The sequence below is a fragment of the Mustela lutreola genome, chromosome 2, assembly GCF_030435805.1.
Source record: "Mustela lutreola isolate mMusLut2 chromosome 2, mMusLut2.pri, whole genome shotgun sequence".
Lineage (NCBI taxonomy): Eukaryota > Metazoa > Chordata > Mammalia > Carnivora > Mustelidae > Mustela > Mustela lutreola.
In genome coordinates this window covers 15150498-15166388 of record NC_081291.1, presented here as the reverse complement: position 1 = coordinate 15166388, position 15891 = coordinate 15150498, and the positions used below count along the sequence as shown (strand labels likewise).

At 50.0% G+C, this 15891-nt stretch overlaps 1 protein-coding gene across 1 annotated transcript in view; it reads left to right on the top strand.

Annotated features, from left to right (window-relative positions):
* The first annotated feature begins 183 nt into the window (after nucleotides 1-183).
* The window catches only part of SUGP1 (SURP and G-patch domain containing 1), a 32214-nt gene continuing 16506 nt past the window's right edge, over nucleotides 184-15891 (top strand). Inside the window, exons 1-7 of the mRNA XM_059160623.1 lie at nucleotides 184-285; nucleotides 2209-2383; nucleotides 7638-7738; nucleotides 9769-9969; nucleotides 12047-12170; nucleotides 12704-12804; nucleotides 13740-13863. Coding sequence (XP_059016606.1) covers nucleotides 252-285; nucleotides 2209-2383; nucleotides 7638-7738; nucleotides 9769-9969; nucleotides 12047-12170; nucleotides 12704-12804; nucleotides 13740-13863 — 860 coding nt within the window. The 5' untranslated portion in view covers nucleotides 184-251. The remainder of the gene's footprint in view (nucleotides 286-2208; nucleotides 2384-7637; nucleotides 7739-9768; nucleotides 9970-12046; nucleotides 12171-12703; nucleotides 12805-13739; nucleotides 13864-15891) is intronic.

Sequence of the window (15891 nt, the reverse complement as noted above, 5' to 3'; positions counted from 1 at the left end):
GCATTCTGGAACATGTAGTTCGTCTTTGGAGTGGCCGCGGCTCCGGGGAAGTGTGCGAAAAGTCAGTGCCCTGTGGTCCACGGGACTGAGAAAAGACATTGCAAATCGACTGGGGTTTGTTTTTCTTGGGAAACGACCCCAGGTATCAACTCAGTGGCCGGACTTTCTTGGGGGACCGGACTACATCTCCCATCAGGCCATGCGCACTATAACTAGCCTGTTCAAGTGGAACCGGAGCATTGTGGGATTGTATGAGTCTCAAGATGGACAACCGGGATGTTGCAGGTAACAGCCCCCGCCTCCCTTGAAGCGCCCTCCTGGGTCAGCGGGGCTACGCGTCGCGGTTTTGTCTTCCCATCGGGTCTGCCCGGACCCACGGGCTCCTCGCCCCAGTCCCTAGGGCGTCCCAAAGCGGAGGCTTATGCATCTTCCCCGTCTCCCGAGACCCCAGACCCAGTTGCTGCCCCCACCGCCGGGTTTGCTGTGGGCGCCTGGTGTTCCATAAAGGCCGCCCCTGGGTCGGTCCTGTTCTCCCTTTCCCGAACAATCGCCTTCAGGACTGTTCAGAGCTCTGTTCCGCGAAACAGCAGCAATTTTGGGCTGACCTGCGCCCCTCTGTTCGTAGCAACCGTGGTCTGGCCTGTGTCCACTTGGCGAAAAAGCTGCTTTTTGGAACTGCTCTAGCACCGTCTCTACACACTTTCTCGGTCTTTTGAGCCCCCACTTTACCACAAGTCTTGCCCTTCCCTCTCTCCTAGCCCTAGCGGTCCCCGCCCTCAAGACTGGGATGCATTCATTCAGCAAATACTGTGCTAGGCCCTATGCTAGGCGCTGGGAATGCAGTGGTAATGCAAAAGGGTCCTACTTTCCTGAAGGTTATTTTCTACTGGGCCGTCAGACAATGCACCCAGAGGAAGTATTTACAAAGACACAGGTTATAATGATGTGAGAGAATGGGGGTGGAGGCTGCTGATATTGGGTGGTGAAGGAAGGCCTTTTAGGCAGAAGGCATTTGAGATGAGAAGATGGCAGCTATGGGAAGGCCGGGAGGGCAGAGCTCTGCCCTCCAGGCCTTCCCACACAGAGGGGTGACAGCCAGTGCAAAGTCTTTGGGCTGTGACAGGCTTGTCATTTTGAAGAATGTCAAGAATGAAGTGGAAGTGAGGAGGGGAGTCTCTTCTGACAGGGCCCTGAAAATCAACTTTCAGAATTTGGATTTTAGTCTGAGTCCCATGAGGAACCCTTGAGGTGTCTTCTCACCTTCATCTGAAGACACCATCATCCTCCAAGACACCATCCAAGCCTCCTCGTTGGTCTTCTTGCTGCCACCGTGCACTCTACAATTAGTATCCAGAATTATCTTTAAAATACTGTTTGTCAGCTTAATACTCCTCTGTTCCTCCATAGAGCCCTTAAAGTAAAACCTAGACTCCTCCATCTTGCACCCCCCACTTCCATTCCTTAAACAGTGTGCTCTGGCCACAGAGGGCCCTTGCTGGTCCTTGCATATACCAGGCTTCTTTTTGCCTTAGGTTTTTTGTGTTTTTTTTTTTTTTTTTTTTAAGATTTTAAAAATTTATTTGACAGAGAGAGACACAGAGAGAGAGGTAACACAAGCAGGGGGAGTGGGAGAGGGAGAAGCAGGCTTCCTGCTGAGTGGGGAGCCTGATGCGGAGTTCGATTCCAGGACCCTGGGATCATGACCTGAGCTGAAGGCCGCCGCTTAACTACTGGGCTACCTAGCGCCTCATGCTTTAGGTTTTTGCAACTGCTTATTCTGCCCAGATAGCTTCCCAGGTGGCTTTTCAGGAGGCTGGCCCTTTATCTTCTGGTTTCAACTTAAATGTCTTCTCTTCTATCAGTTATTTTCTGGCTGCCCTAGCTGTATAGGTGCTCATCTATCATTCTTCTAATCCCTTTTTTTGGTTTCTAGCAAAGAGCTCTTACTACAATTTTACTGCAGCTTTTTGGGTGTAAGTCTATTGCCTTCTTTGCCCAAGGTGAGACCCACATTGGCAGAGATCCCTTCTCTGGTTGGTTGAGCTGAGCACCTGGTACATTAGCTAAGTAAATATTCATGGAATAAATCAAGAAGTTGACATTTGAATGTCAGTTGGTGCAGGCAGCCACAACTGGGCTGCTCCTGTAGCAGCCGCTATGCATGTATGTGGAGCAAAGATGATTTCTGATCTGAGTTTTTCTCCTCAGGAAAGGCTAACCGGTGGTTTGGGGTTGCTCCTCCCAAGTCCGGAAAAATGAACATGAACATCCTTCACCAGGAGGAGCTCATTGCTCAGAAGAAACGTGAAATTGAAGCCAAAATGGAGCAGAAAGCCAAGCAGAATCAGGTGGTCATCAGCCCTCAGCCCCCACATCCTGGCGAGTAAGTTCCCCCTGCAGCTGGGCTGGGGTATTAGAGGGTCACTGGCAGAGGGTTTTGTGTTCAAGGGCAGTCTGGGTATTCTAGCACCTGGCCACAACCTGGTGATGCAAGGAGTGACACAGATGCTCTGTTTCAGAAGGCTCAGGTGGCAAGAGAGAAACTGGTGTCGTGTGGGAGCTCAGAGGATGGCCTGCCTATATTCACCAGTTATTTACTGCTGACCAGCTGTGGGCTAGGGCCCAGGGATGTAGCACGGAACAAAACCCCAGACTCCCATCTCTACCCTTTTGGGGCTCATGGTCTACTAACGAAGAGGGTGCCAGTTCTACCCCAGAGCTGCCAATGGGTATCATGAGGCAGTGTGTTCCCCGGTGCAGGAGCCACTGTGGGGGCACAGCAGAGGCTCTCCGTTCTCAGAGCCAGCCCACTGAGGAAGCAGGGAAAGACCTATCTAGTAGAAGACAGGAAGGAAAGAGAGCCCTTGTGTGTCAGGTGGCTCAAGCTGTTGCATCAAAGTGGTTGTTTCATAGCCAAGCAGGAGGAGGAGAAATGCTCAGGGCACCCAAGAGTTTTGAGCAGGGGTGGTGTAATTAGGATGATGAGATCCAAGAATTTTAGGGTGGAGATTGACAGTCAGAGAGACAGGCCCCTTCCTCTGGGGTCTGAAGCATGGAGTATGTTAAACCCTCTACAGAGCTGTCTCAGCTTCCACCTTTTCTAAGAATCTGTGGCACGTCATTGAGGGCAGGACTTAGACCTTATTCTTAACGGGAACCCAGAGCCTGGGATCTCCAAGGCACTTATGAATGTGGGGACTGGATATGGAGTGATCCGTCAGTCAGTGGGCTTGTGGCTCTTACCCTAGGGTTATAGAAGGACTTGCACAAGATGGGAGAGATCTATAGACATGCTTCCAAGTAGGTCTCCTGGAAGCAGCTGGATCCCAGCACCAGCATCAGGCAGGTGGATGCATGATACAGTTAGCTTTGGAAATAAGGTTATTTCTTTAACTGTAAAAGCCTAGAACAACAAGTGTTAAAATTTCTCACTGAAGAAATAAACATTCAAGTTGCCTCAGGCAACCATTTTGCTAACCCTAACCCTACCCCGTGTCTTTGCTTTGTTTCACAAAGTTATGATCCATTTCATGTGCTACTTCCCCCTCACCTTTTTATTTTATTTATATTTAAAAGATTTTATTTATTTATTTGACAGAGAGAGACACGGTGAGAGAGGGAACGCAAGCAGAAGGAGTGGGAGAGGGAGAAGCCGGCTTCCTGCCGAGCAGGGAGCTCAATGTGGGGCTTGATCCCAGGATTCTGGGCTCATGACCTGAGCTGAAAGCAGACACTTAATGACTGAGCCACCCAGGCATCCCATACCCCTCAACTTTTTTAAGGAAAACCTTTCCCTGGATCGCAACTCTTTAGAACCATTATAGTTTTTAAGTTTTATTCTTACTAAGATATAATTAATATGTCATAAAGGTGGTCTTTTTTTTTTTTTTTTAAAGATTTTATTTATTTATTTGACAGATAGATCACAAGTAGGCAGAGAGGCAGGCAGAGAGAGGAAGGAAGGCAGGCTCCCTGCTGAGCAGAGAGCGCGATGCGGGGCTCGATCCCAGGACCCTGGGATCATGATCTGAGCTGAAGGCAGAGGCTTTAATCCACTGAGCCACCTAGGTGCCCCTGGTCTTTTAAACTATACAATTTAGTGATTTTTTGGTAAATTCACGATGTCATGCAACCATCACCAATATGTAGTTCTAGAACATTTGTGTCATCCCAAAAGGAAACTCAGTATCCATTTGCATTGACTCCCTATTTCCTCCTTCCCCGGCCCATGCCAGCCCCTAATTTACCATCTTTATGGATTGATCTGTCCTACAGATTTTAAACATTTGGCCTTTTATGTCTGGCTTCTTTCACTGGACAGGATGCTTTCAAGGTTTACTTTTTAGAAAGCGTCAGGACTTCATTCCTTTTCATGGCCAAATAATATTCTGCTGTGTGGATGGATCATGTGTTGTTTATCCTTTTATCAGGAGCCAGAATTTTTAAAGGCTGCGTAATATCTCTTACCACCTGTTAATGGGTGGTTTTCAAGTGGGATTCATTTGCTGCTTGCTGCTGCCCTGAGGTGTTTTCTTGTCTTTCATTGTCTCCACCTTCTTTCCATCCCTCTTGAGGGAGATATTCATAGTATGAGGACAAGGGCAGGGTCAGCAGAACCTTCTCCTTTGTATGGGGGAAAAAAAAATTTTACAGGGGTACCTGGGTGGTGCAGTCCATTGAGTGTCCAACTCTTGGTTTTGACTCAGGTTGTGGGTGATCTCAGGGTTGTGGGATCAAGCCCCACGTCGGGCTCCATGCTTGGCACGGAGTCCACTTGATACACTCTCTCCCTCTCCTTCTGTCCTTCCCTGCTGTGCTTGTGTGGGCTCTTTCTCTCTCTAAAAAATAAATAAATCTTGGGATGCTGGGTGGCTCAGTCGGTTAAGTGTCTGCCTTCGGCTTAGGTCATGATCCCAGAGTCCTGGGATCCAACCCTGTGTCGGGCTCCCTGCTCAGCTGGGAGTCTGCTTCTCCCTCTGCCTACTCTCTTTGTCTGACAAATAAATAAAATCTTAAAAAAAAATAAATCTTCAAAAAAAAAAAAAACCCCACACAACTTTACGTATATGTGGCAGACTTTATGGAAACTGAAGGAGAGGAAAACGAGGCAAAACCAAAATGAATTTTAACGCTGCAACCCAGAAACAGTGCTGTTAGCATTTTGTTGGGTTTTTTTCCTTTTTTTTTTTAAGATTTGTGAGAGAGAGAGCAACAGAGCATGAGCAAAGGGGAGGGGCGGAGGGAGGAGCAGGCTCCCGGTGAGCAGGGACCCCAAAGGCAGGTGCTTAACTGACTGAGCTACCCAGACACCCATCAATGGGTTTTTCTTTCTTTCAAGATTTTATTTATTTATTTGACAGAGAGAGACATAGTGAGAGAGGGAACATAAGCTTGGGGAGAGGGAGAGGGAGAAGCAGCATTCCTGCTGAGCAGGTGGCCTGATGTGGGGCTCAGTTCTAGGACCCTGGGATCATGACTTGAGCCAAAGGCAGATTCTTTTTTTTTTTTTTTTTTTTTATTATTTTTTATTTTTATTTAAAGATTTTTATTTATTTATTTGACAGAGAGAAATCACAAGTAGATGGAGAGGCAGACAGAGAGAGAGAGGGAAGCAGGCTCTCCGCTGAGCAGAGAGCCCGATGCGGGACTCGATCCCAGGACTCTGAGATCATGACCTGAGCCGAAGGCAGCGGCTTAACCCACTGAGCCACCCAGGCGCCCCAAAGGCAGATTCTTGATGACTGAGCCACCCAGGCCCCTCTTGATGTTTTTTCCTAACAATTTTTTTTTTTTTAATTTGACATAGTTGGGGAGGAGAGAGTAAGCACAAGCAGGCAGAATGGCAGACAGGGGAGGAGACTTCCCGCTGAGCAAGGAGCCAGATGTGGGACTCTGTCCCAAGGCAGCTGTTTAACCAACTAAGCCACCCAAGCGCCCCTAACAATTTTAATTCAGATTTTTTTTTTACATAAATAAGGCTGTATTGTAGTTGTTGTCTGGTTTTCTTTGGGGGTGGCATTGGAAGGGTAGGGGGAGATGGGGAGGGAGAGAAAGAATCGTAAGCAGGCTCCGTGCTCAGTACAGAGAATGATGTCGGGCTCAGTCTCACCCTGAGATGATGACCTAAGTAGCAGTCAAAAGTGGGATTCTTGGGGCGCCTGGGTGGCTCAGTGGATTAAGCCGCTGCCTTTGGTTCAGGTCATGATCTCAGGGTCCTGGGATCGAGCCCCGCATCGGGCTCTCTGCTTGGCAGGGAGCCTGCTTCCCCCTCTCTCTCTGCCTGCCTCTCTGCCTACTTGTGATCTCTCTCTCTGTCAAATAAATAAAATCTTTAAAAAAAAAAAAAAGTTTTAAAAAGAAATTTAAAAAAAAGGAAAGAAAGAGTGGGATTCTTAACCACCCCTGTAGTTTTATATCCTGCTTTTTTTTTTTTTTTTTTTCATTTAAAGTTGCACTTTATTGCTTTATCTCTAGAATTTTTGGTTTTCAGGGCTGCTTCATCTGCCCAATGGAAGTCCTGTGATTTATTTAACTAGTGCTACTTGTTTCCATTTTTAATTCATTATAACAGATTTTTAAAAGAATAAGACTTTTTAGAATTTTACAATTTTTAGAAGAATAAAACTTAATTTTGAAGGAAAAACTCTAGGCCTGTGGGCTCCCTGAGCCTTTACCAATTATTGGATGTGTCACTGTAACGATAATGATAATTGTGTTATAATAATAAAATATGTAATATATAACAGTTACACAAGTATTAGTAATTTAATAACTAATAACAAAAGTTAGAGGGTTGTGTGGCCTTGAAAGCAACATATATGAGCAATTTCTGAGGTTTGGGCAGAGTGGTATGTTATAGTAGAAACCGGAAGAAATATGATATATACTATGATTGTAGCCTTATTTCCTTCTGTTTCTAATTAGGGGACAAATAAAAGAAATACACTAAAGAGTTAGTAGTGGCTGTTCTGAGGGAAGAGACTCTTCTGGATGTTTCCCTTTGCTTTCCATTTTCCTATGTTCCTGTTTGTTCCATAATAAGCCTCCCTCGCCTTTATGATCAGGAAAAATGAATTTGAATTAAACATTTAGGCTCCTGCGTTTGTTTTATTGCTGACTTGTTGAAAATAGATGTTTAAGCATAACTTTGCAAACAAAAGAGAGTGTAAAAATAGTAAGAATACAAAATTCCCCTTTAATTCTTCTACCAAATGATTGCTTTGGGTGTTTTGGTGTGCACCGGTGATACCCACAGAAGTGCCATTTGGCTCAGGCCCCGAACTGCAGTGACGTGGGTATAGACACATAGGCCCTGCCTTGGAAATCTCTGATATCTAGCCGAGAAGACAGACATGGGAGCCAGGAACAGCCCAAATAGTTAACAAGGATGCAGGTGCTATGCGGGCGGGGCAGGTGCTTCTGAGCTGTCAATATAGATAGTATCGCTTTGACTGGAGCAACATTATTCCATTTTACTATGAAGGCTGCTCTGTGCACTTAGTAGTCCCCACTCTCTGGGGGAGGGTTTTAGGTCCCACTAGGTAAGAATGTGGGTTGGGTGTGGGGCTGAGATGGGAGAGACAGACCCCTGCCCCTCCTCTGTGGCTCACCATCTCTGTCCTCTGTCTTGGGTCTAGAATTGCGAATGCACACAACTCTTCCATTTCCAACAAGTTTGCTAATGATGGCAGCTTCTTGCAGCAGTTTCTGAAGTTGCAGAAGGCACAGACCAGCACAGGTGAGTGCCCTCACCCATTTCCTGAGTCTCCCTCTGCTGTGACTTGTCCTGCTGGCTCTCTCCTCTGAGGGTCCCTAGGCATCACAGTAATAGCAGGCCCTGCCTCACACTTATTCCTCTGATCCCGTATTGATTGGGATGAATTCTGTTCATCCTACAGTACCTGACCAAGGGGAGAGCTTAGACCCATCCTTCAAGGTGCTTACCCTAAAGGAACAGAGACAGATAAGCCAGGTTTCAGTCCAGCGGGTAGGGGCCTGACTAAAAACGCCCTGGGTGTTGGGGAATGTCATGGAAAAGATGTGCCCTCCAGTTGGCCAGTGAGCTGGACCCTGGCTGGCACTCAGCGGCCCCTTGCCTCCTCCCCTGTGCTTGAAATGCGGGCTCCCCTTGTTTTTCCCACTCCTGGAAGCTACTCCAAGCACATAGTCTTGAGAGAGTGCTGTGGTATTGAGAACATCTGTGAGTATATGTGACTGAACCCACTTGAGGTCTCTATAAACTTTCAAGATTTGGTGGGCGGGTGCAGGGATCCATTCATGTTGCTGCCGCCCAAGACAAGCCTCATATGCAAGTTCCTTTTGCTTATTACAGCTACTTACAAGCCTGGAGTGGCCTTCCTTTTTCTGTGGTCTCTTCCTGCTCTCTGAGTATAGGGGCCAATTTCAGATTACACCAGGGAAACTCCCCTGAGGATTACAGACCAACATTAGGTCTGTGGGATCACATCATGGGTTAGGGCAGCAACTTAGGTTTAGGGATGGGACCCCATCCCTAGGTGGGAGGGCCACCTGGTCTATGGGAGCTCCATGGGACATGTGAGGTGTGAGAATCCCTCACTACAGGGAGTCCCCCCACATCTGTGGTTGTACAGTTTACCAGTCAGCTTAATTTTTTTAAATTTTTATTTATTTTTATTTCAGAGAGAGCATGCAGGAATAGAGGGGAGGAGCTGAGCAGGGAGCCCTACACGGGGCCCTGAGATCATGACCTGAGCTGAAGGCAGATTTTATTTATTCATTAGAGAGAGTGGGTGAGGCAGAGGGAGAAGCAGACTCCGCACTGATCCCTGAGATCATGACCTGAGCTGAAGGCAGATTTTATTTATTCATTAGAGAGAGTGGGTGAGGCAGAGGGAGAAGCAGACTCCGCACTGAGTAGGGAGCCTAATGTGGGGCTCAATCCTAGGACCCTGGGATTGTGACCTGAGCTAAAAGCCATTGCTTAACTGATGGAGCCACCCAGATGCCCCCTAATTTTGTTTTTTATAAAAGATTCATTTATTTTAGAGAGAGTGCCTGCATGGGTGGGGGTAGGGAAAGAGGGAGATAGAATCTGAAGCAGACTCCCCGCCGAGTGGGTAGCCTGTAGTGACACCAGATTTCAAGATCCTGAGATCATGACCTGAGCCAAAATCAAGAGTCGGATCATTAACTGACTGAACCATCCAGGTGCTCCCTCAGTCAGCTTACTTTTAGTGTAAGAAAGTTGCTGGCAAAACAGCTGACCTTCAGTCTTTGTCAGTCTTTCTAGGAAATAGCTAAGAAACCTAACCTAACTAACCTAAGACGAAATCATCCACAGAGAGGGAGGGAGAATTTCAGCCCTTCACTGAAGGATCTTGGGCCAGAAGCTGTGTTTGAAAAGCCCCGAGTAGGCTGTCTCCAGCTTGCCACTGGCAGGAGGAATGGTCATGGCCAGGTGTGGGGATTCAGGCCTGACCCAGCGGAGCTGGCACATCCTTGGGCGCAAATGTTAGGGAGTCTTCTGCCAGAGCTGCTGCCTGCAGAGCCCAGCCTTTCTGTTCCAGGCTGAGTGACCGTGACAAGTCATTCTTCTCTGAGCCTTAGTGTCCTCTTCTATAAAATGAGGATGGTGTCCTCTCTTGGTGCCCACCCCCCTGCCAGTCACCATGCTGGAAGCCAAGGACTCAGCCCTACTTAATGCACTCATGCCTACGTGTTAGGAGAGAAGATGGGGAAATGTGCGTCTCAGACCTTGAGCATGGGTGTCTTTCTTTCTATGCCAAGATGCCCCACCTAGCACGCCCAGCGCTCCCACTCGAGTCCCCCCACGTACTGGGAAGAGGCCCCCGCTCATCAGCAGCCCGCCAGGCCAGGTGAAGAACTATGTGCACGCCAAGCAGCTGCCCGTGGCCAGCCGCCCAAGTGTCTTCCAGTCTCCTGATGAGGATGAGGAGGAAGACTACGAGCAGTGGCTGGAGATCAAAGGTAGGGTGCGGGAGCTGCCACCTTACTTTGACCACTGCCCTCCAGCTCCATGGGTGGGACCCGTGGTCAGTGGGGAAGGTGTGGCTAGTGGGGGGGAGGCACCAGCCCCCCAGGCTGAGCCGAGGGTCAGCATGGGACCCTCCAGGCTTGGGGGGAGAGAAGAAAGGGTGTGGGGAGCAGTGAAAGGGAAGTGTGGAGGGGCTATAGACTGTGGACTTTGTTCTGGGAGCCGTGGGAACCATCCTCCACCCATGTGGGCTGGTCTGCAGCCAGGGCTGTGGCCTTCTCAGAGGAGGGTTCAGTTATGTCTCTCCTTGTCCCAACATGAGAGGAGGAGCTTCCCTGCTTGCCCTGTCTGGGTGTGTGCTTTCTGAGCCCTCTGAGAACCACACGCCTCTTCTCTTCATGGGTTGTTGTCCCCACCAGTTTGGGCCAGAGGTGCAAGCCCACAGGTTGGAGGACATGCTCTCCTGTCCAGGGGAAGGATGGTCATTTTTCTTGGAAAGCCAGTCTAGGCCATATATTGTAGGAGGGCGGTGCGGTGCGATGGCAGCACTCCCACTGTGTCTGACTCCATCTGCATTCGGAATGAGGCTTCAGTGCCTCCTGAGCTGTGTGGAGGCCTGGGCCATCTCTGCCCCAGCCAGGCTGACAGATTGAAGGAACCATATAGTTATACTGTGACAGCCTTCAGACTTGTTACTCTCAGGGAGGGTGCTGGCTTGTGGCCATGCATCTGAGCAGATCAGGGGCCATTCATTGTCAGGATGGAGCCAGGGAGGGGGCTCTTTCCTGAGGCATCACGGCAGCTCTGACAGCACCCTGCTAGGAAGCAATGCTTTGCAGGGAGCAGTGAGTGTCTCAAGGTCATTGAGGCCTCTTACGGGTTGCTATTGATGTGGCTTCGGAAAAGCACCTGTGCCTGTAAATGGCAAGCAGGTCAGTGTCATGACCAGGCAGTCAGGAAGAGTGTAAGGATAGGGGGAAAGGTGGCTACAGAAAGTCCTTGGGATCTCTTGAGGGTCCTCCTCAGGCTCCAGGTCCCTGATCTCCCATCCCGCAGCTTCCTGGCAGCCAAAGCAATAAGAGGAATAAGTCTGGCTGCAGGTTTGGTGTCTAGCCCCTTGCTGAGAGTAGTGAACATTCCTAGGCAGCGGCAGGGAGAAATTTCTTCTGGGAGTTCTCATAAAAGGAACAGGAGCTATAAATTGGCGGAGAGATGCCTCGGGAACAGGCCAGCAATAAAATACAAAAACAAGTTCCACGCGCATCAAAGGGGAAGCTAATAAAACTACAAAAAGAACATTTCTGTAGCTCTGTTCACTGTAAAGACCCTGAGGTAATGATTAAGCCTGTTGCTGTGAGCGCCCCTGGCACCCAGATGGTGGTCTGGAAACACTTCCTCCCTCATGGACACCAGGACTTCTTGGAGAAATGGCTGGCTCTAGGTCTGGTCAGGAAGTGTATGAGATGACCCTGGAGCACCTTGTCCCAGCAGATAGCGAGGAGGCCATCAGAGACTCCTGGGGTCAGGCCCAAAGGCCTCGGGAGCCAGCTTGAAGAGGCTCTACCAGCCGCAGAGGGGACAATTGAGCTTCTGTGATGACGTTAATTGCAATGGATTGAAACCCAGCTGATATGTTTAAAATGGATTGAAACTCACTCAATGTGTTTAAGTCAGAGTTTGTAATGATACTTTAAAAAGGAATCTGTCATCTTTGAAGGGTGACAGGAAACCAGTTTGTTAAACTGAACCCTGGTGAATAAAAAGAATGAAGCATTTCAGAAAAAGGGGGAGACTGGCTATGTTTTCTCACGTCTCTCTCCAAGCATGGGCATCAGCCTGGTCTCCCAGAGGCTCCCACACTTCTCTCCCGCCCAGTGTGTCTCACGAAGACTGTTTAGACGGCCTCCCCCCTCGTCACAGTGCTTTGTGCTTGGACCCAGGACACCCGACAACCTCCCGCATTTCACCCTCTTCTCCCCCACCCCTCTGTCGTTGTGGTCCATAGAGAGAGTGTGCCTGTTGACTGTGGGGTGTGTGAGTTGAACCCCAGTACTGACAGCCTCCTTAAAGTTTCACCCCCAGAGGGAGCCGAGACTCGGAAAGTGATAGAGAAATTGGCCCGCTTTGTGGCAGAAGGAGGCCCCGAGTTAGAAAAAGTAGCTATGGAGAACTACAAGGATAACCCGGCGTTTTCGTAAGTATTTCTGGGAGGGGAAGGCCACCACTACTTAATATTCTTGACACACAGTAGTACGTTCACTCTTGTAAAACCCTGCTGGTTACTGAGGCTAGTCGGGGCTGGGGGCTTGCTCGTGTGGGCCAGACTGGTCTGAGTTTCCAAGTACTTACTCACACCAGAGGCCACAGGGGCTCCGGTATGATGCGGAGGCTTAGTCTTAGGACCCATCAAGGTGTCTCTGCTCACCAGACTGCTTTTGTTTTGTTTTTGTTTTTAATGTTTTTAAGATTTTATTTATTTGAGAGAGCACAAGTGGGCAGAGGGGCAGAGGGAAAGGGAGAAACAGACTCCCTGCTGGGCAGGGAGCCCGACGTGGGGCTCCATCCCAGGACTCTGGGATCATGACCTGAGCCGAAGGCAGGTGCTTAACCGACTGAGCCACCCAGGCACCCCACCAGCTTGCTTTTGTACAACATTCTTCAGAAGCTGCTTGGGTCACCCCATCCCTCTGCTCACCATTCTGTCTGTTTTTCGGAACTTCTCCCCAGGTTTTTGCATGATAAGAATAGCAGGGAATTCCTCTACTACAGAAAGAAGGTGGCTGAGATAAGAAAGGAGGCACAAAAGTTGCAGGCATCCTCTCAGAAAGGTAAGTGGGTGGAGGGGGTGGGAGGTTCTGGGAAGATGTGTGGACAGATCACATCCCATTTGGAAATGGGGTTCTGGGAGGCTCTGGTGCATGGGGTGGTGCCTAGGGCCCAGGTCTGTGCCCTCTCAGGCAGCCAGGGTCACGCTGGGGATGGCATTGCCCCCTTCACCAGTGGTGGGCGGTGAGTAAGAGTCTGAGGGCCAAGGTCAAGGTCATTGTTATGTTCAAGAACACTGCTCTGTGCATGTATAGGGTGCAAAGGGGTGGAATGCTTGTCTGTTGGTTCTTGGTCATTTAAATAAATGTTAATGAGCTCCTGCTGCCTCTCTGGCACAGAGGACATAAAGACAAATGTGTCTGTCACTTGGGGAGGGGGATTGAGGACAGCCAGGATCTTGGCTGGTGAGCTCCTGCTGGGGTATGTATCAGGGGACGGGGAGATGCTAGCTGGTCTCCAGCCATCATGAAGTAAAATCCCAGCCAGATTGTGGTGGGTGGCAGGCGCACTGATGTTCAGGCCAAACACAGGCCACAGAGGTCAATATGTTTGTCTGTCTCCCGCCACCCTCTGTCCTCCTGCGCCTTCTCCCCAGGAGAGGAGGGCCAGGCCCACTTCTGTGTGTGACCTGGATGGCAGAAAGACTGAGGTGGGGCTTCCATCTCCCCTGCGGCCTGGCTCCAGACCTTCTCTCATGTTCCGTTCTATGATCTATGGGGTGGGAAGGGACGGGGTGCAGGGTGGGGGCACGGGCTCAAGATAATATTGTAATATTAACTCTGGTATTTGGTCCCAGTGCAGTAATCTGATTCCCATTTGCCTGTTTTTCTTTGCATTGTTCCTAAAATAAACCCCTCTTGTTGCCCATGGGGTTCTTAGCAGAAATTAGGCTGTTGGGTGTGGTGAGTTGAGCTCAGTACTGACAGCCTGCTTAAAGTTTCACCCCCAGAGGACGAAGAGGCCAAGAACCTTGCAGAAAAGTTGGCCAGGTTCATAGCGGACGGGGGTCCAGAAGTGGAAACCATTGCTCTCCAGAACAACCGCGAGAACCAGGCGTTCAGGTAAGAGGGGAACTAAACAAGATGACCCCACACACACACTGATCACAGCACCACTACCCCCTGCCCCCAGTGGGCTTGACATGTCAGAGTCCCACAGTCAGAAGGTGGCAGGGTCAGGCCCAGGAGCTCTGACCCCCAAGCCCAGCTCTGCCACCTGCATGGGCAACGATGAGCAACTACTTGTCAGAGCCTAAATCATCTCTGAGGCAGGCATGCGGGGACCCTTGGGGTGTTCTGTTTTCAACGTGCCTCATGGAGAAAGTCTCTGGTGCTCCCCAGGCTCCCTTTGTACCAAAGATGGCAGCCTAGGCTAGGAGCAGGCCAGGGTCTTGGGCAGAAACTCTGAGAAGTGTTCACTTTGTGCATTTGTAGGGTCAGACCTTTCCAGTGAGGGAATGGCAGCGAAGTTGGAATGGGGTACCTTAGGCTCTGTGAAATGGGAACCGTCAGCCTGTACACAGGTTCCATGGAGGGCCTGGGACAAGCAGCCTGGCTTCCCAGCTGTCTCCAGCCATGCAGCCACATCCCAGCCCTCAGGCTGGGTGTGTGTTTACCTGTTCATTCGTGCTGTGGGTTCAGCACCTCTTTGCTGGGGGAGGTTCCTGGGGGGCAGGGCATTGGAGTGGGGACTGGGCAGTCACTGCTGCTCGGTAGGGACCAGCGGGGGCTTAGGAAGTGGATGCTCAAGTCGGTGTGGGGGTCATGCCCCGTGAGGATGTTTTTGGCCATGAATAACACGAATTCTAACTGGGGAAGCGAGGAGGTGTGATGGCATGTGTAACAAAAAGTCCGGGAGCAGCAGTCTGGGCTAGTTGAGTCAGTGGCTCTAGATGCCACTGTGGACTCAGGACAAAGGAAACAGGAGGGAAGCAGCAGAAATCCAAGTGCTGCACCAATGTGGCTGGCATGCAGGGCAAGCATCAGTGCACATGGGCCCTGGGCCTCGGAGCCAGTTAGGGCCAGGTCCCAGAGGGCAGGTGTTCACTGACAGCCTCTGGAGAGTGTGCATAGAGAGTGACAGGGTAAACTGTGCTTCCAGGGGCACTGGCCATAGTTGTAAGGGCAGGGATGGGGTCAGACACACCAGGTCAAAGCAGACCAGCAGAAGAGAAACATTGGGGTTGGGGGAACCGTGTGGGTCGAACCTTGGGGACTAGGGGAGGAAGGGCCAAGGGTCAGTGACTCAGTGGATGAGGGCAGGGGGACCGCTGCTGGGGAATTCAGGGATCTGTGTACATGGTACCTGGGCAGCCAGGAGCCCTTGTGGGGGCAATGGGATATTTGGGTCCGGAGTTCAAGAGAGGGGTCTGCCTGGCCTAGAGATCCACCGGAGATCTCTTCACACGTTGTGATGCTGGCCAGCACTCTGCACCACCCAAACCAGCGTTGACTTAATATTTTAAGTCACTGCATTTTTTAAAAAATTCTATTTACCTAAGTAAGGTATTTACCTAACTAAGGACACTTAATTTACTGTCACTTGTCATAAGTAGGACTGACTATGAAAAAATCTATGGCAGGTAAGGCGGGCAAGGTTATGGATTTCTGTCAAGGCTGTAAGCCCAGCCTGCTCTCCTTGGTCAGAGAGGTCCAGGCCCCAGCAGCACCCTCCCAGGGGGTCAGAACTCAAGAGACACTCTCGGCACAGGCAGCTCTGGGTCCTCTGTGGGTATTCACTGGTGGTCGCCCAGCTCATTGGGTGTTACTCTGATGAGGCCAGAGGGAAGAAGGGGTGCCAGGGCAAGGGCAGAGCCTGGGGTCCCTGATGGGGAAGTGGCCAAAGGTGAGCAGTGTGATCTGTTTAATCTCTGCATGGAGACAGGTGTGAGGCAGCTTCTTTCACCTCCGAATGTAACAGGAACAGCTCCTGTGTTTGCCTCTCTTGGCCCTTCCATGCCCTCCTGATTTCTCACACGGGCCAGGCACACCCCAGTGGCTCTGTATTTTGGGAAACAATCTGTAACAATGGCTGATTCTATAAAGAAACTGGAGGGGCGCCTGGGTGGCTCAGTGGGTTAAGCCGCTGCC